This window comes from Podarcis melisellensis (assembly GCF_964234715.1).
Source record: "Podarcis melisellensis genome assembly, chromosome: 9".
Taxonomy (NCBI): domain Eukaryota; kingdom Metazoa; phylum Chordata; class Lepidosauria; order Squamata; family Lacertidae; genus Podarcis; species Podarcis melisellensis.
Window position 1 is genome coordinate 13,211,280 of NC_138541.1, and position 20,683 is coordinate 13,231,962.

General features: G+C 40.3%; 1 protein-coding gene across 2 annotated transcripts; it reads right to left on the minus strand.

Moving 5' to 3' along the window:
- HELQ (helicase, POLQ like) lies at positions 1-20,656 on the minus strand. 2 transcript variants are annotated; one of them, XM_081924857.1, is made up of 18 exons: positions 20,186-20,654; positions 17,840-18,590; positions 17,380-17,558; positions 16,309-16,509; positions 15,836-15,908; positions 14,119-14,216; positions 13,501-13,599; positions 12,929-13,074; positions 9,982-10,221; positions 8,521-8,662; positions 7,260-7,364; positions 6,897-7,107; positions 5,728-5,885; positions 4,774-4,872; positions 4,151-4,324; positions 3,215-3,328; positions 1,283-1,417; positions 1-553 (listed from the first exon to the last, which is right to left on the minus strand). In XM_081924857.1, exons 1-18 carry the CDS (start codon positions 20,357-20,359, stop codon positions 476-478), a joined length of 3,177 nt encoding a protein of 1,058 aa, XP_081780983.1. In that variant the 5' UTR covers positions 20,360-20,654; the 3' UTR covers positions 1-475. The 2 variants fall into 2 exon arrangements, with proteins under 2 accessions (XP_081780983.1, XP_081780984.1); XM_081924858.1 differs by lacking the exons at positions 1-553; positions 1,283-1,417; positions 3,215-3,328 and having other exon boundaries at positions 4,158-4,324; positions 4,774-4,867; positions 20,186-20,656.
- Positions 20,657-20,683: the final 27 nt, after the last annotated feature.

Consider the following 20,683-nt stretch of genomic DNA (forward strand, 5'->3'; position numbering starts at 1 on the left):
TAACCCAGGCATTAAAGAGGCATGTTTAGTTGATAGTTTCTTCAGTGCTGGCAAATCATGATTAGGTCTATACAATTTTTATGTTCAGAGTAGCCCAAGAAATTGACCTTTGCTTCATAACCACAACCCCTTTCTAATTTCCTAACGTGGCCTTATGAAAGGTATTGTTTACAGAGACAAAGCAAAAATGATTTTCAAAAAGAAAAGAAGCTCTTTATAACAGAAATAAGCAGATATCCATAACAAATGATGATGCCACTGATGATAAATAAGAGGTCTGAAAGATGATAAATCAATTTCAGCTTTGTCAAAGAACATCAGAGTTTCACAATGTACTGAACAAGTATAGAGAATTTTTTGCAGCTTTTATTAATAGGGAAATAAGCTCAGGTAAATGTATGGCAAACTACAAATAATTAAGGTAGAAAAATAATTGTTTGATTCTTGATTCACATGCTAGAGTGATTAGGAAGCCTCAAGTAATGTCTGCAGGTATTCTCAGTAACTCTTCCACTTCTTCTTGTAATGCCTCGGCCTTTTCAGTCAGGAGCATCTGCATCCAAAAACAACCATGTAAAGTCAAATTAACCTGATACAGTATAAGAAACATTTCTGAATGCATTGGGGTGTGTGTGGGGGGGGGGAGTTGACAGTTCTCAGGATGATGTATATTTCATTCTCCTGTAGCGGAAAGAGACTCACAAAGACAAGATTAGTCTGATCCCTACAAAGGCTCACACATGCCAGTTTCCAACATGCTGGCACCTATTGGTAAAAACAAAAAACGAAACAAAACAAAAACAGAACGAAGGAAGGGGTTATGCAGATGAATGGGAAGGGCTTGATTCTCAGTGGCTATGGTCTCCAGGAGCAAGCGCTAGACTTGACCCTCACTCTTATGGCATCTCCAACTATATCTCTTTACTTTCTCCCATTTTAGTGAAATCTTATTGTTCATAATGACTTCAGAAGAGCCTGCTGGATCAGGCCAGCATCCTGTTCTCACAGTGGCCAAACAGATGCCTGTGGAGAAACCACCAAGTAGGATCCGAGCACAAGAGCATTCAGTCCTATGCAAAAAGCAGACGTTCATTTTTATGCACCTTCCCCCAATTTCTGGTTAGAGAACTGCATCGCAAAATTGAGAGAAGTGCAAATTTAGAAGGATAATTGTGTCTCGGTTGGCATATTGGTTTGAAAATGTGCAGATTAGACCGTTCCCCATTAAGATTCACAATTTACACCCCCTTTCCTATCGATGCTTTTCACAAATTTTACTTGCCTTTGCAGATGAAACGATTTGCCTAGCTTGGCTTCTGGACAAATGCTCAATTGTCTTCACCAGCACGTCTGGATTTGCATTAGCCAAGTGTGCTAAAGTTTTATACCCTGAGTTGTAGAGTTGCTTGGCTCGAGCCTGAGAAAGTGGACAAAAGGCTAATTTAAAAAAGAGGTGGCAACAAATCTATTCATCATCACCACCAAACCTCTAGTCTCTACCAACCTGTCATATTTCTAGCTACCGTTTCTGACCACTAAATCTTTCATCAAAACAGCCCTTTTCGTATACTAGCTCTGTATATTGGTCAAGATCTTTCACCACCTCAACGCACACTAGCCTCAGTAAGATTTATTGGGCCCTATGATAAACACGGAAACAAATGTGTTTGTTTAAAATTCAGCGTTTTGGGAAATATTTATTCTGTTATTCCCATGTACAAATGCTTTATGGTTTGTATTTTGAGCACATACACATGTAAAAAGGCAAAGGGACCCTTTACAATTAGGTCCAGTCGCGGACGACTCTGGGGTTGCGGCGCTCATCTCGCTTTATTGGCCGAGGCAGCCAGCGTACAGTTTCCGGGTCATGTGGCCAGCATGACTAAGCACTTCTGGCGAACCAGAGCAGCGTACGGAAACACCGTTTACCTTCCTGCCGGAGCGGTACCTATTTATCTACTTGCACTTTGGCGTGCTTTCCAACTGCTAGGTTGGCAGGAGCAGGGACCGAGCAATGGGAGCTCACCTCGTCACGGGGATTTAAACTGCCGACCTTCTGATCGGCAAGTCCTAGGCTCTGTGGTTAACCCACAAGCACCACCCGCGTCTCACATACACATGTACTAAGAAGATATTTAAAATATTGCACCAGCCGCTAAGCTTTAACTTTTCAATCCAGCATTTTATGTGGGGTTGCAATATCACTCCTGTACAGAGATGATGCAGTAGGTCCATTTAACAGCAAAACTTACTGAGGAAAGCTTTCAACTTTAGAAAGCTCAGTTCAGGGCCATCTCCAATCTGTCTAGTCAATTTCCATAAAAATACTTTCATAAAAAATGACACCGGAAACTTTGGCTCCATTGGCCAAGTTCATTTTGTCCTCCGTCTTGTACTGAAGATGTGTTTGCTGCTCAGGGTGCTTTGCAACACATACTCCACAATCATACTGCAATGGTACACAATTTACAATTCCAAGACACCCCTTTTATTTAATGCATTTATATACACCATTTTAAATATGTATCCCAGGGTGGTGTTGACAGCTGTGCAGCTACAATTAATGGTGCATAAAATAACCAAAAGAACACAGAGTTTGAATAACTTCCTACAGCAAAAAACTGCAATCATTCACTATGACATATCAAACAGCAGCAAAGATATGTTCCTGTACTGACCCCTCCCAAAGGAACATCATCTCACAAGCTAACATGGCAAAATGAGACTTGCTGGAGCGATGGGGTCAGAAGCATAGGAATGCCAAACAGGAAACTTCTGCTGCAGGAATTACGTTTTTTCCAGAGCTTGCAAATGTGCTGCTCTTTTGCTGGGTATTAAAACCCTGCTTCCCTGGAAAAGAGAAAGCTGTACCAATCTCAGGTAGTAACAGTTACTTTGAGGGATTTTTTACAAACCATCTTTAAATTCTGCTTGGATTTGTTTGGTGAAAGAATACAGTCGTACCTTGTTTGCGACTGGGATCCGTTCTGGAGCCTTGGCCGCTAGCCAAAAAGGATGCAGGACAAAGTGCCGCGTCTGTGCATGTGCATGAAGTGGTTTGCACTTCTGTGCATGTGTGAGCAGCAAACCTGGAAGTAACCGGTTCCGGTACTTCTGGGTTTGCCGTGGATGTTTGCCGGAATGGACGCTAGACAAGGCGGACGTTCGCAGAGGTATTACTGTAGTTATTCTGGTTTATTGCGCATATACTGACCTCTAAAACTCCTGCCACCTCCATAAGAGGGATAAGCTCTGCCTTAACACAGTAAGTTAGTCTCTTGGTAAGTTCTGTCAAGAGAGCTTTATAAACCCAAAATTCATTCAGCTCCTGTAAAAATAAAACATAATTAAAAATGTTAGGAAACCCTCATCGTTCAGTCTGGACACTGAGGTCCAGCTCTGAGGGCGAGAAGTGAGGTTACAGGGAACCAGGCAGAGGGCCTTCTCGGTAGTGGTGCCTGCCCTGTGGAACACTCTCCCAGCAGATGTCAAGGCAATAAGCAACTATCTTACTTTTAAAAGACATCTGAAGGCGGCCCTGTTTAGGGAAGTTTTTAATGTTTTGTATTTTTAATATTCAGTTGGAAGCCGCCCAGAGTGGCTGTGGAAACCCTGCCAGATGGGTGGGGTAATAATAATAATAATCTTTTGTCCGTCCATTTTTGTCAAAAGATTGTCTACCAAAATCCTGCCAAATTTCTGGAAGAGGAACCAATATGCAGATGTTATTGTGATATTTTAGCTGTAGATAATTTAAAACAGTGGAATGTCACTGGAACAGATTCCTTGGGTACCATCTTAAAATGCAATGATTCAATAGCAATAGAAGCAGCTAACAGCAAGAAATCCTTTGCTTCTAGTTGACTAATTTCAATGTGGTTCTTTTTAAATGAATTTTTAAATTGAAATATGTATGAAAATACCGTCATAAAAGCACAATGAACTGGTTATTTATTCTCAGCTTCTCCACATGCAAGTTAAGTAAAACAGAATGTGCTGAATGTGGACTATTTTTAAGAAATGCAGCTTTGATCAGTTCTGGAATTTGAAAGGGAAGCTGCGTGAACAATTTGGAAAATCTGAAGTAAAAGAAGTTTCTGAGCGACATTTCTGTGTTCCATCAATGAAGTATTCAGCTACTATACATTACCTCACAGAAATGTAGAACTGAGGAAGAGAACGAAGCAGCTGAATTAAGAAGGGTTTGAATGAATCCTCGTGATATGTTGAATTTTTCTGCCACCTCCCATACGTTGTTCACTTTTAACAAAGCATGAAGAACCAAGGACAAGTAGAGTCTACTGGCTGTGCCAATGTCCACATCCTAAAGGAATATGGAGTATAATTAGAAATTGAAGACACAATCCAATGGAAAAATTGTTTGAATCTTTCAATTTATCTGAAATAGTAGAACACTCTTACAGTTTTAAATCCATCCATTTCTGAGGCTATCTATACCATGAAATGCAACATAAGAGGCCACACAAGACAATTTCCAGCTAAGAATTTCAAAAACAAGTAGTCCCAAATATGACAACAAATAAGCTTTAGTATGACTCTAATATGCTGCTTTTCCGCCATTCATGTGCAACTACCGTAATTTCTGATCTACTTAATGTTAAGGTACTCAAAATTTTAATCCAATCATTTATGACCAACTCCCAAGAAAGGAATCACAGAAGCTCCCCCTGAATTCACAATTTTGATGGATACTGCAACAATCCATTCCCACATTTATCTTTAGACACCTGAAATAAGAAATCTTCCTCTTACCATTCTGACAGCTTGTCCAGATGCCTTTTTGGTAATAAAGCTCTCCGGCACACCAACAATCTCTGCTACTTGTTGTTCTGCTGGACTTAGCTGACTGTACTAAAAAGCAGAATTAATCTCAGATCTAAAGGAAAGTTACATTCTGCAGAAAACACAGGGCATGCTCTGTGCCTTGTGAGAGACATAGGAGAGTGGCACTGGACTCAACTGTACAGTGTTCTCCTCCCACCACCCAAACTTGGCATGAGAGCAGAGATATGTGCACACTGCATCACCGCAGAGAATCTCTGGGAATGAGAGGTCCCTCCATGAACCCTCTGAGTTCTCTTATCTTGCCTGGGTGCAAGTTACTCAAATCATGCACATGCTGGGCTATGGGAAGAAGAGTCCCGTGACGTTGATTTCTAAATGCAGTTGCTGCACGCGAAATGAAAAACTTCAGACGTGTGACAGATAAAACACTCTTGAGGTATACTGCAAAAAATTCACTAGCTGCACGTAAGTTTCAATATCTGCCTTGTAACAAACAACAACAATAATAATTTTTTTTTATACCCCGCCCTCCCCAGCCAAGGCCAGGCTCAGGGCGGTTAACAACCAATAATAAAAAACAAGTTGAATGAATACAACTTAAAAAACAAGATTAAAATACAACATTAAAACATTAAAATGCAGCCTCATCACAGGAGGAGAAAGGAAAAAAGAAATGCAAAAAGAAAAAGAAAAACCCAGGAGTTTAATGTTAAAAGGTCTGGATCCTGCATGTATCTGAGCAATTTATCCCCTAGGATATTTAAGACCCCATGTGCACAAGGAACAACTCTAGTTGTTCCACTGAAGCTGACAAGAGAGTCTTGTGCTTGCTAAGTTCAGAAAAAGAGAAGAAGGCTCCCAGGGATGCTATGTAAAGATATAAAAATCTTCTTGTTGCTGGATTTTTTTAAAAAAGGTTACCTGTCTAAAATAGATCATCCAGTTTGGGCTACACTGCAAAACCATACTGTACGGTGTTGTCAGGTAGATTAAATGTAGGCAACTTTCAAGGATGAGCCCCTCAAGGCCTTTCTTCAAGTCTGCATAGAGCGTGTCACAGTACGCCAAATCGATAGAACCTAAGATGTAATAAAAAGGTAGACATCATACAATGGCCCACATTGTACAGATCTGATCTTCAGAATTTGATGAGACATTTCAGCATGTCAACACTGTTAAATGCTCACTACCACTTGCTCTTCTTAGCAGGAAGTGCTGTTATCTCAAATTCCATATTTGATCCCCACAAACCAGGCCCAGCAGAGCTCTCCTTGATTCAAGGGGGCATCGGTTCTGTGGGGAAGTAGCCTTTCCTTATGTCTATGACATTCCACACTAACCTCATCACTATCATGGACATGCTTACAAGCATTGTAGAATACACAGTGTTGCTTTGTCTTTCCCATACCTATCTAGTTGGCTGCTCTGCTTGAAAAGATTGCTGAACAGAATGCTTTTAAGTCTGATCCATGTAGCTTACATGCAGATTGAATTTGTGGAGTACTGGGAAATTGCAGTTCCCTTGCAATACGCACCAGGAACATGTTTTACCTATTAATGTTTCCTTCCACCCCAATCTGACAGTCGGACAAGGTCTGAATGGGATTAAACTACAAAAGGAGGATAATATTTGGGGGGCAGAAATGAGAAGCTAAAGAGATACTGGATTTATTTTTATACGTCCATACAAAATCAGTAGTTGAGCTGGGAACTGCGATCCATCTTGGCCAGGCTAAGACATTTTGATGAGTGAGGTGAAAATCGAATCAAATCAAATCAAATCCCTTTTCACTTCAGAAAAAGATACAGGCAGCAACTATTTTGCATGGATGGTCCATTTTTTGTCCCTGCATGTGTCGGCAGAGTGAGCATACGCCCACCCTGCCCCATTCTTCCCTCTTCCGGGTCCCGTGCATCAGCAGATACACACAAAATGGTCGCTATCTGTAGCTATAAATTAAAATTATGGAGATTTCCTGCCCCCTAATTACAGTCAGAATCCGATTCAAGGTAGCCACTTCATTCTGCCTGCTGGTAAGACTGGCCTTGCATGACTGTATTTTAATAGATCCCAGAGGGAGGTTTTATACCTTTGTAAGTGGCTTGACCCAACCTAGTGATAACTAGAATTTGTCCATCATCACAGCTTGTATTATCTTTTAGGAGTCCATTTTGTTTCAGCCCTTGCAATACTTCCGTAGTTACATCCCGGAGGCTCTTTCCTTCAGGCAGAAGCTGTGGCTGGACACTAAACAAGGTTAGTTGCATGAACTGGAAAACCTCTTCAGGACTGGTTGCTATCTGTAGTGGAACACAACAGGACAAACGAGAGTATACAAAGACTAAAAAATACTAAAAAAAAGAGTTTGGTGTTTCGTTATTCTACCTGAAACTTTCCCTCCCCTAATCAGTCTTCTTAATACAATCAACTAGTTTTAAGGTTTCAAAATTACCTTTAATCCAACCAATGATAAGATTAAACTCCGGATACCCTTGTTGAACTCAAGCAGGAGATTGCTGTAACAGCTTTCCAGAGGGCTGTATACTAACTTTTGAACCTTAAAAAAAGAGCAACAGCTATGTGAATGCAAGTTATAAAATATGGCATATTTGTACGTAATGTTCCTAAAAGATTATCTTCTCCATTATGTCCTAACAAGATCTCCCCAAGATCTGCACTGCTTTAACCACTGCATTTGTGAATCAACTGCCCTGTTCTGTAATGCCTTACAAATCAAGTCATTTGCAGCTAGGAGTAGCATCTTCTCCGAAACTTCATGTTTATGGAATGACCTCTTTCTCGGGGAGTGGCTGTGACTATATAATGTCCATCTATTAATGAAACCTTTGGGCAGTAACAGCTCTCAGCTCTTTACAACTCCTTTTGAGTTTTTAGGATGTATGATAGTTTGCCCTGTCTTCTACTGTTGCATTTGCATTTTAAAAATTGTGGGTTTGCTCTGCTTGACTACAACTTTAAATGCTGGTTGTAATCTGTCTTGAGCTATTTTGGAAAGTTATAAAAGTTTTAAATAAAAACAAACAAAAAAGATACAGAACAGAGCTATTCTCAGAGGATGCTTCCCAGATCTACAGATCTATTCCTCTTCAAATTTACTGGGGATAGTTTTCAATGCTAGTCCTACTCAGAGTAGATGCATCGAAGTTAATGGACATGATTAACTTGTGTTCAGTAATTTCAGTGAGTTTACTCAATGTAGAACTTAGCTGAATACGACACTGAGCCTTTTTCAGTGGTGACTTAAGACTACAATTTGGCATTTGTTTAACAGATAAGAAAGCAATTATTTCAGCTGTATATACCTTAACAATGCATATGTTTCATATTTTAAATATGCGGATTTATAATCAGTATTTTATTTTTTCATATATCACATTTTTGTTACAGAATGCTATCTACCCAAAGCTTATGCAGGCAGGCAGTTTATCTTATAAAACATTTTCTAAAGTCAGTATGTTATGTTACTGGGTGGCGATGCTATTTTATGATGAGATATCATTGGTTTTCAAGATGAGGTACTGGCCTTGCTTAACTTATAATAAAAGAAAAAGGGCCTTTAAATATACTTCCTAAAAGGATGATCAAATTATTTCAGAGCACGCTTACATTTAAAAATTTGACCATCACCCCATATTACGCAATTGACTTATACTGAAAAGTGTGAAAATCAAATTTTTTTTTGCTTAAGTTACCAGATTCCGGTCTTTCTCCTGCGCGATAAGAATGCTTTCACCAGCTTTGTCAATACCGGCACGGCCAGCTCTGCCTATCATCTGTTTATACTGGTTTTTCTTCATGAATTCTGTTGCAACATATGGAGCTCTTAAAATGACCCTGTGGAAACATTGAGAATGTGTTTGAATTATCGTATATAATGTTCAAAGCATTTGATTTTTAAAAAAGTAATTACTGAAATGAAGAAAACAAAATGCATCAGATTGTTGGAACCCCAACATTCCTCAGAATTGTTACAGTGCATACAGTTATACAATTTTTTATACCATAGCAACTTTTGACTTTGGAGCACCTTTTATTTCTGAAATATGCTCTAAAGGCATGTAGGAATCTGTAGAGCATTGCATGCAACAGGGGACACAGCAACAGTATCCTTAATAGCCAAACTCTAGAATTCCGCTATGTTCTCTGCCTGGTGCTACTGAGAGAATAAAGAATAGTTAGACCAAAAGACAAGATTACTTCATCGAAGTACAGTGGTACCTTGGGTTAAGAACTTAATTCGTTCTGCAGGTCCGTTCTTAACCTGAAACTGTTCTTAACCTGAGGTACCACTTTAGCTAATGGGGCCTTCCGCTGCCGCGCGATTTCTGTTCTCATCCTGAAGCAAAGTTCTTAACCCAAGATACTATTTCTGGATTAGCAGAGTCTGTAACCTGAAGCGTCTGTAACCCGAGGTACCACTGTAACTTGATTTAGATTTAATCATAGAATTTTGTAGTTGAAAGGGACCAAGAGGGTCATCTCATTCAACCCCTTGCAGTGCAGGATTTGCCCAAAGAAGGGCTCAAACCCACAATTCTGAGATTAAGTCTCATGCTCTACCGACTGAGCTATCCTCGGAATTAATGAATAGTCAGCAGCTGAGCAGCAAAGGAAACACCTGAACAGTTCCTTAAGGGATACTAAAATCCTCAAGACTAATCCTGCAAATTCTGTTCCTTCTTCATCATTGCCAGAAGTGCTTCAAGGAGGAATCATTGAAGAGTGAAATGAGACTGGAAAGGGAAGTTACTAGCTATCTCTAGTACTGTACTGGTCATACGTGAGCCCATGCAATAGGAACTACAGAGCATCTTCACACCAGACCCTGAACGCAGGCCTAGTACAGACCAACAACAAATAAGGGGGTAAATCTGTTTCTGCAAATTATCACTTCAGACTCCTGCATTTCTTTTGTGTATGGGAGGAGGGAAGGGGGCTCAGAGGACAAAATGTTCTATGTAAAAACATTTCCCTGCATACAGAATGCTAGCACGTCAGGAAAAGGTCCCTGAACTCTCGTTTTCTGGTCAGCTTCCGATGCCCTGCTGGACCCCTGCCTCTGGCTTCATGCTCCTGAGTGAAGGAAATGTTAAAATCTGTTCCATGCTCCACATGATAAAAACAGAAAGACGCAACATTTCTTAAAGATTAACCTTCGAGCTGGCAAGTTAACCCCAGCAGCAAGGGTAGAGGTGCAGGTAAGGAGACAGAGGATTCCTGAAGAGTAAGCTTCCTCTATTCGTTTTCTTTCCTCACTGGTAAGGCCACTATGGTGATAGGAGATTCCATATGGAATTGTTTGCTTCAGTACTGGGCAAAGTCTTCCATTGCAGATGTTTCTCAAATCTGTAAGAAGATCGCATTTTTCTTTCTCCTTCAACTTTTTATAGTCTCTAGGAAAGAAAAGTACATTTAGATTATGTTTTTTTTTTTTTAATAATTTTTATTAAGTTTTCAAATTTTTATAAACAGACACACACAAACACCAAACACCAAACACAAAAACAATGCATATATAATTTTCGTTACCCTCTTTCCTTGACTTCCCCACATCTCTCCTTCCCACATTCCAATTTTAATAGTTAATTCAGCAAGTTATTTCCTCTTCTCTCTATTATATTGTTATCCTCTGTTCTTGATATTTAACATCTCTTGTTAAACTCGGATTTTACTTATAAATTTCTACACATTAATTCCTTTCTCTGAAGTCGAACTTTCTTCTCTCACACGAATCCTCCCATTTTAAACAAAACATTCCAAATTAAAAAATCATAACTCAAAAATTCTTACTATTCTACTCTCCCCCTCCCCCCCTGGCCCAGTTTCTGTCCCTTTCCACATTTCTATTCTGTAAATCAGTTTCAGCCCGGGTTTCTCACATCCGAGGCCCTCAAGCCCCAGTTAGTCCCTCTCCGTCTATTTTGTTGCTTGTTGGCCTTCAATTCTCGAAGGAGTTGTATCCCAAACTCCATCTTTTTTCCTTCCACCAAAGTCAATAGCAGTTGCTGCCAAGGATCTGCCAATCTCCCATGTTCAAACTCAAAGAAAAGGTCCCAGTCATACTTGTTCTTTCCTTCCACCGAGTCAGTCCATAGCAATTGCTGCCAAGGGTCTGCCAGTCTCCCATACTCAAACTTGAGGAAGAAGTCCCAATCATGCTTGTTTATTCTTTTATATTCCAGTATTTCAAATATTCCAGGGGCTTCTTCCTTTGTCCTTCTCTCCTTTTGCAAATTTACGGTACACTGGTCCTGTTCATCAAGTCCTTTATTTTCTGAAGCTGCAAGCTTTTGGTTGGTACTTTCCATCTGAACGTCCTCTCCTTCTTCTTCTTCCTTTCCCCCTATTTCCAAAACTATCTCTTCTGTTCCGGCTGCCGAGTTATTTTCCAGCTTATTGTCATCAGCAGAGTTACACAGTTTCTGATTCAAGGTCACAAGTTGTTTACTCATATCTGCAGTCTTTTCTTGTAGAATTCCCACGAGAAAAAACATCCTTTCAATCTCTGCCAGTAATTTTCCTTCTGCAGCCATTGCAGTATCTTTTGTTCCCTCTAGGGGGATTACCAGTCCAATCATTCTTTTCCAACAGTTCGTTATTTTGTTATTCACAAATACTTTGTTTCCAATCAGTTCAGATACAATATGTCCCCTTTAATCCAAAAGAAATTTTCTAAGTCTCTCAATTCCAGCCTTTAGTTGCCCGTTTGACAGCTCTTTTGACAGCTGTCAAACTTTCTTTCTCCTTTTCCTCGGGCTCACACACAGGACCCTCCCGGGTCCAGAATGGGGGGGGGGGGGGAATTACACAAAAAACTTCTAAAGTTCCTCTCTCCTCTCCAGCGCAATAACTTTTTAATCCAATTCGTGCAAGTTGTTTTTCTAAGCACGAAAGTCTTTCCACCTCAGTGCTCTTTTCCTTGCTTAAATCTTTTTGTGGGGGGGGGAGTGTGGACTTCCTTTTAGCACATCCCCCGGTCGTACTCCAATCCAAGGTAAAATTTTGATATCAAATTTCCATTCTACTCACGGGTTCTTTATTTCAGTCCGAATTTCAGGAAGGAAGACAGCGCTCTCCGGCCATGGCTCGCGGCTTCGCTCCGCCGAGGTAGCGATGGACTCTCAGCACCGCGCCGCACCCCAGTCCACTCCGCAGCCTTTAAAAAGGCTCTTCGCGGGTCGGGGAGGGCGTTTAAGGTGCCCACCGAGTCACCAGGTCCGCAGGCTTCAGCGCCTGCGGTTTTTAAGGGTCCCCGTGTCGCCGGCACGGCAAGACCCGTCCTCAGCGGGGCCGATTCCCTCCGGAGCTCGAAGGGAATCCGCCATTACCGGATCGCGCTATCCCGGAAGTCCCCATTTAGATTATGTTTGCATACCAACCATCTTGGCTATTCTACCTGGCTTTCAATTTGAACTTAGCCTGATCGTTTATTCCCTTTTCTTCCTTCCTTCCTTCCCTCCCCCCCCTCCCTCTTTTTATGAAGATTACCCACTCTGGTATCCCACAGCTAATTCTCCCCTGGTCTCCTCGCTGGCCCAAATAGGACTAATTTAGCCAGCTAGCCCTGGTGATCATCTAATGTTTATTGGATGGATTTCCCCCCTAAATTGATTTTTGAATTCTGAATTTATTGTTATTCACATTTTATACTGTATTTTATGCTGATTTCTGTTGCATCAATTAAGTGTTTTAAATTTGTTGTTAGCTGCCCTGAGCCCGGTTTTCTGAATCGGGAAGGGCGGAGTATAAATAAAAATTTAATATATGTAAGTATGTATGTATGTGTCACACAGTGCTAAATTATTCCTAGTCTCTCCCTTTCTCCATCAACATCGCTGCCACAACAAAGAATTATATGGTACTTCAAAGGTTGTTATTCTGGACACAATAGTACCAACACACCTTGCAGTACTCAACAGTTTGCTCAAGCTGCAGATATAATCCTACAGTGTTATACATGATCCTGTTTGATCAATGCATACCATTCTGATCACTCTGCTTGCAAAGTAAAGGAACAGGCCTCTGCGTTAAAATTAGTAAATTCTGAGGTTAATTGTAAACATGCCAATCAAGTAGGTATACGGTATCCAGGAAGCATACCTGTTCAAGTGCTTGCAAATCATTTCTGCTACATTTTCACAGTTCTTTTTAGTGGGACAGAAGACAAGGCAGGAGTACTTTGGAATAACTTCCGTCACCAGTGCAATAAGGTGATCAGGGTCAGTCTTCTGCAGACCAGTAGAATACTAAAAGATAACACAGTTTTGTTTCTGTTCTGGATAACTTTGTTGTGCTTCAGTTAATCAAAATATTTATACAAAACTTCAATGTATTTGATGTTACAAACTTATTCATGGCTGAAGCATCCGTTTTAATTTGTTGCCTTAAATGAAAAAATAAATACACCCATTTCTTTTGTCATTTTAGTATCCCCCACCTAAGGATACTAGAATCAGGATCATACATTCTCTGCTGGTAAAATACACACATATCAAACATTCTCTGTAAACAAACTAAGCAATTCTGTTACTACTACTATTACTGTCTAGACTGATTTGCATTTTTAGAGCCAATTGTTTTTGTTAGACACAAGGAAGAACATGTTGAAGCATATTACTTTAACTGGCTATGGATAAATGTTAAAGAATTTTTTTTATGCTTATTGACATTACCTTGAAATTAAGAAGACGTGAAAATCTAAAGCCATCTTCCGCTTTGTTATCAACTTCATAGATTGTGTCTCGTATTTTTACATATTCTTTCAGTTCTACCTATATTTTTTAAAATGTACATAGAATAATCAGATTATGACTTCTATTGAGAAAAAGCCATACTGCGGATGTAATGTGGAAGGCATTTGAAAAGAGAAGAATAGCTTTTAAAAAATGCATTATTCTTTTTGCCTTTCCTAAAAATCACAAATAAATTGAAACACTTTCTTGAATTATGGTGTCTGTGGCTTTTATGTTTTGTAAGGTATTTTCCTTATGACTTGTTTTACGAAGAGGAATCTGTAAACTCATCTTTGCCACAATAGTGATTAGAAGGTAACGTATTTTAAAGAAATTTGACCATGCAAAGCTAAACATTTGAAAGGCTAATAATGAATGCTATGTTCATTGTCTAATTAAATGCCTGGAAAAAACAACAAATACCACTTTCCTGCAAATTAATTGCCAAAAAAGCTAAGAAAGGAAAAATGCCTTCTCATCCCTTCAGTTAGTTCAAAATGGTCAAGATGCAACATTTACCTCTAAGAAAGTCAACAAGTTCTCTAGTCAAATACATACTGGTCTGAAATTACTGGTGTAATATTCCGCTTTCAGGAATTGCTGCAGATCTCCAACGTTATTTAAAGTTGCACTCATTCCAATGATCTGAGTGGTTTCTATACAAAATATAGCAACATACTTTGAAATATTACCCTCAATGTATCATAGAAGAATAGTAAAGGAAAGTCATAGTATCTCATATTTCAAATAGAACAAGACAATCACTTTCTTCATTTGATAAATAGCAAGAGCAGCATCAACCTCATAATCACCCTTTTTGACTAATTGCACCGGATATTGTTGAGACTGACACACAAAATGCAGCCCTGGATAACTCTAAGCTGAGGTGGCAAAACTTCCTAAGTCTACAGTTACATAATAAAGTATTTGTATATCTGAGGCTGCAATGGTATTCACATTAACTGGGGAATAATTTCAGTAGAAATCAGTTGGACTTGCTGCCAAAATAAGCAGACAAAACAGAGCTATCCCTATCATGAGGCAGAGTGAGGCAGCTGCCTCAGGCAGCAGTGGCTGTTCTTCCTAAGACCCATGGTTGTACCTTTCTGTTGAAGGAAAGAGCTCTCCTTGCTACATAGCCTGTTGCCTCCCATGCTCCCTCCATCCTAGGGCGTAACTTGAAAAGGTGAACAAAACAAAAGATAAAGAGGGTACTTTTTATCATATGTGGTGGACCTGCCCCAAGGTGAAAGGCTTCTGGGAGAAGATTTATAATGAATTGAAAAAAATGTTGAAATATACATCCGCTAAGAAACCAGAGGCCTTTCTTCTTGGAATAACAGGTTTGGAATTGCCCAAGAAAGATGTTAAATTATTTTTGTATGCCACAACTGCTGCTCAAATTTTATTAGCTAAGAAGTGGAAAACACAAGAAGTACCAACAGTGGAAGATTGGCAGGTGAAGATGATGGACTTTTCGGAGCTAGCCGACCTGACTGGAAGAGTTTGTGACCAGAAGGAGGAGGATTACCAAGAAGAATGGATGGAATTTAAAGACTATTTAGTTAAATATGTTAAGTTAAATTAATTGGAGAAGCTTGCAAATAACAGATAGGCTTAGGATTTAATCAGGTAATGGGATGAATTAGTATGTTTAATACTGAATTGGAAAGGAAAACAAAAAGATGTTAAGTGATTAAGTTAATTTTATAAGAATAGTGGTTTTGGAAAACCGTTAAAATGATATACACTGAAATTCAACCAGGGGGATACGAGGAAGTCACTTAACAATGTTACTAAGTTTGGTTTAAATACGGTAGAGATTTATGTTTGTTTATTTATTTAAAAAACATTTGGAAAATCAATAAAATTTTTGAAAAATAAAAAGAAAATGTGAACAAAACAAACCTCAGTATATACAAATAGGCTACTTGATTCATTTAATTTGTATTTCTCTTTACCATCTTGAAATAATTTTAAACTTCATGTTGCCAGTGTTGTTTGATGTTTTATTTTGTGTAGCTAACAGCTGCCAACTAACGCTCTCTGAGTGGCTCACAAAAATTAAGAATAAAAAAAAATACAAAATACAAAACAATACAAGTGGAATATATTTTATGTTTCCTGGGGTCTGGGGGCTTGAGATGAAAAATAAGCATTTAAAACACTTTATATGTTGAAATATACTATTACACAGATAAATTACATACGTTTTTAGAAACGGCACAATTGATGCAGCTATTATTTGAGTCCTAGACGTGCAGAAATTACTTACTGCTTGTATAAAGAATCTTTGCAAGAGTCATTTCTAGAACAGCCCCACGACTTCCTTCTCCAAGCATGTGCAACTTGAATTAAAGAAAGAAGGAGATTATGAGAGTAGGAAAGAATCAGAACCCAAAACTTTATGAACGTTAAAATGAGATCAGATTTCTTTGGCATACGTGCTGCATTTTGACCCACTTCCCTCTTTAAAGCTATAGGCTTGGTTCTGTGGCATAGTGTAGGGAGACCAATTAATGTCAGTCTTAAAACACATTTTTATATTTTGTGTTGGTTACAATTGAATGCAAGCATGTGTAATATTACTAGTTACCAATACAGAGTCTTGAATATATTTCAACCAATTAGGGTTTATTTAAAAAGCCAAGTGCCCATTAATATAAATAAGTAGCACAGTGCAACAAGTTTGAATTTATAAATAAATTAAAAGCATTTTAAAATAGTTTCAGGAGTTTTATAACAAACCTCGTCAACCACAACTAGACCCAGGTCACCAATTCGCCCAGTTTCAATCAAGGAATTCACTAGGGTGTGCCCTCTTTCAATAGTAGCAATGTACAGAGATTTCTTAAGCCTTCTTTTGATTGGAGGAATCCTTCCTCTACTTCCTGCATATTCTTCAACCAGAAAACCTAGTTCCATTCCAAAACCCGACAAACCAGCAACCTACCATATGCAATAAATAAACAATAAAAACACAACTGAGAATTCTTTTTTTACAAGTATTATCAAAATTTTATACCAGTAACATGTTTGCAAGCAGCTTATAATAGAGACCAGCTGCTGCAGGCAAGATTTATTTCACAGCTATTTTTATAAGGGTTCAGAGGCACTACATCTCAAAATCAGTAAGTAAAATATCAGCTGTCAAATGAAGAATGCCTGTCCAGTGCTGTGCTCATTTCCTCAGAAGTGAATCCCACAGAATTCAGTAATTCCAGTTAAGGAGACCTACCTGTATAAAAGAGCTTTAAAACAGCTTCCTTTGATTATCTGCACCCTAGGGCTCCCACACTTCATCTTTAGACTGATCATATGCAGACCCCCACCATTTAACCACCAGCCAGTTACCATATTTTTCGCTCTATAAGACACACTTTTCCCCTCCTAAAAGTAAGGGGAAATGTGTGTGCGTCTTATGGAGCGAATGCAGGCTGCAAAGCTATCGCTGAAGCCTGAACAGCAAGAGGGAGAGCTGCACAAAGCCTCTTCAACATTTGATTCAGAATATTTTTTATTCTTGTTTTCCTCCTCTAAAAACTAGGTGTGTCTTATGGTCAGGTCCTATAGAGTGAAAAATACAGCATTTTCCCCTCTCCCACTCGTTTTGTTTATCACTACCCTGATTAAGAGTACTGGAGAAAGCTTGCACACTATTTGGGGGCATTTTTATTGGCCTGATCATCCTAAAATGGATTTTGGAACTCCCAATTAAGTGTGCACAGGGTTGCAGTCCATCACTTCCAGCAATTTATGCAAAAAAGTTGAAGTATACTACAAGGATGCATAAGGATAAAAAGCCTATTATTTCCACACCTTCTCCTGGACTATAGCCACGTATGGTAGGATCATTAAAACATCCATTTGTTTGCAGAGTAATTCTTGAAGAATTAAAATTTCAGCTACAAGTGTTTTTCCACCGCTGGTTGGCAAGGAGTATATTAAATTCTTTCTCTGCTGCAGGGATTCTAACGTTAAACAAGCATGCTGCCAGTCTGTAAAAATAAGAAGACAGGTGTTACCATTCTATTCAGGGATTAAAGATCAAAATAAGAGTCTTTTGGAATTCTGCAAATTGTTCACTAAACAGGATCATTATTGGTCAATTTGTTACAGCATGGTGCTGATAATTCCAAGGTTACAGGTTCAATACCCATATGGGACAACTGCGTATTTCTGCATTGCAGGGGGTTGGACTAGATTATCCTCAGGGTCCCTTCCAACTCTATGATTAGCACAGAATTTAATACTACAACAAGCAGTACAGTGGTATTACCATAAAGTTTGTCAATTCCTCGGAACTCTGCTAGCAGCTCCTTGACCTTGGTTGGCAATCCATAAAATGGACCAATGTCAACAAAGGAAGCACTGTGAGTTCTCTCAGCAACCCCAATCTCTTCAGATACAACAGCCTCTTTGAGTTGTTTGCTTTTAGACACCAGTGAAGCAGGAGCTCTTGCATTTTCAGTCATTGCACTTTTGAGATGATCTTTGAGACTCCTCCTCCTTGGTTCAGACAAAGAACTTGTAGATGGTTCACTACCTTTTTTAACATTTTCTGTATCATGACAATGAGGTACGTCTGAGATCTTATCAGGACTTTGATTCCGGTGATAGGCTCTTTCTTTTACATTTGCCATTTTGGGAGGATGAATCAAGCATTCCTCTGATTGTTTAAGAAATAAAAGCTGTGATGATGGCAGGTTTTCTAGACTATCACCATGAGGATCTAGGCTGCTATCCTTCTGTTCTTTCATAGTGCTTAAAAAATCATATTTTCTTCTGCTTCTGGAGTCGGTGATTGATTCTGGAATTGGCAATATCTGTTCTATATTCTTAGCATTTTGTAGCTGAACATCTCCACATACTGGCTCGACATAAGTATTGCAATCTAGGTTTTTAATATCCAGGACACCATCAGTGGACTTCATGCATCTTTGCTCTAGGTCATGTACTTCAGCTAACAAAGAGTTGTTGCCAGAAAAACTGTCATAGTCCCCAAACAATTCAACTTCACTGTCAAGATACTGCAAGAAATAAAAATCCGAATGAGTTTTTATAATATTTAGCATTTACATTACCTTAGAGAGTTTAATGCACTGCAGACACATTATCTCAATAACCCTTATGGAAATCTATTAAGGTAGAAGAGTAATATTATTCTCACTGTTCAGAAGGTGAACTAAGACATAATTTATCAAGGACCATCTAATGAGATTTTGCATGAGACAAGTTATTGTTATTGGCTCTGTGTCATTAACAGCATTCAAAAGTGGGAAATTAAACAGCGAAAATTTCCCTGTCTCATGCTTTAAAAGCTTCCTCTGTTTAGCTTGCTTCAGGTTATTTTTAGAAGAGCATAAAAAATGATGGCAGTTCTACTAAGATTTACAAGACAATGAAACGTGAATCTGGTTCAAAAACTGACAAAATTCACGTAATATACACTAGTTTCTTCAAATTAATGTTTAAATTAGATGGATTCCAACGGTAAAATGCATAGCACAGGTTTGTTGCATCTGCCAAAAAGCCAATTAGCCTCCACAATCACTGTGTCAAAATTTTGAGCTGGAAGGGCTCGGAAAACATTAATCTGGATTCCTTTCTACATTGGAAGTTGGCTCATACTGAATCGCAGTCCCTTGGCTTCACCTAACTCAGTATTACAACCGACAGGCAGTGGCTATCCAAGATTTCAGAAAGAAGCTCTTCCCAGCCCCACCTGGAGGTGTCAAAAGCTTGAAGCCTGCATGCAAAGCAGGTGCTGTACCACTGAGCAATGGCCCTTGCCCTTTGGGGAAACTTCACAGAAAGGCAAACAGGAACACAACACAGGGAGATCCGCCTCCTTGGCTTGGCTCCCCCTTGCCAAATCCCACCCGTGTCTCCCAGAGCCAAGGCGAGGGCCACCCCTTCCTGCTGCACTTTTGAGAAGGGCCACATACACTGACAGAACAAGAATTCATACAGTGGTACCGCAGGTTAAGTTCTTAATTTGTTCCGGAGGTCCGTACTTAACCTGAAACTGTTCTTAACCTGAAAAACCACTTTAGCTAATAGGGCCTCCTGCTGCTGCTGCAACAAGATTTCTGTTCTCATCCTGAAACAAAGTTCTTAACCTGAAGCACTATTTCTGGCTTAACGGAGTCTGTAACCTGAAGCGTATGTAACCTGAAGCGTATGTAACCTGAGGTACCACTGTACTTCCAACCACAGTGCCACTGCACCTAACAGGTGCATTGTGCTGGGTGGGAATTATCCCGGATGTCTTGAGTACACTCCGCGGAAGGTAGATGGGAGCATCTCCTTTTGCATGCAGGTGGTCCCAGGTTCAAATCCCAGGTAGGGCTTGGAAACCTTGGAAAGCCAGTGCTGGTGGGTGAAGGTAGTATTGAGCATGACAGACAGGCAGATAAATCCCTCTGCTCCTAAGCCCACAGGGGAAGGGCTGCAGCTTAAATGGTGGGCAGCACAAGGTCCCAGGTTCAAATCCCCCGCGGCTGCTCCTGGAAGGGCAAAGGCTTTCAACCCTGGAGATAAGCTGCCAGCCCGTGTAGGCAATACTGAGCTCGATGGATCTGTGGCCTGAGAGGAGGATGGGGCCCGGAGTCAATGTGGGTACCTCATCCTCCGGTTCTTCCTCCGCTTCCCCGGTGCTCAGCTTCTTGGGAGCCGGCGGGGAGCGGGAGGAGGTCCGGCCGCAGCTCCCCCTGCCTTCGCCAGGCTCGGCTCCCGGCCGCTGCCTTTTCTGCCGCCGCTCCCGCGCCCTCCTCACAGCGACCCCCTCGCCCTCCATCGGGCAGCGGCATAGCCTAGCACCGGGCTCCCCCGCCAAGCCGGCACCGGGCGGGCGGGCGGCGGAGGAAGAGAGAGCCGTTTCTCGTGAGGGGAAGCCCCGGCTCCATCGCCTCCCGTTTGCCTTCACCCCTCCGGACACAAATGGAACCGCCCAGCTCGCCTCACAGCCGCGTTCTTGCCCCTAGGAGGGCGATACCAACTGCTATAGAAAGAGGGGGAAAGGAAGAGATATAGTTGACTCGAGGAGCTCCGCTTTCCCCCTCAACGGCTATAGTTCTGTAGGACATGGCATTTCGGTGCCCTCTTGGACTACAACTCCCTT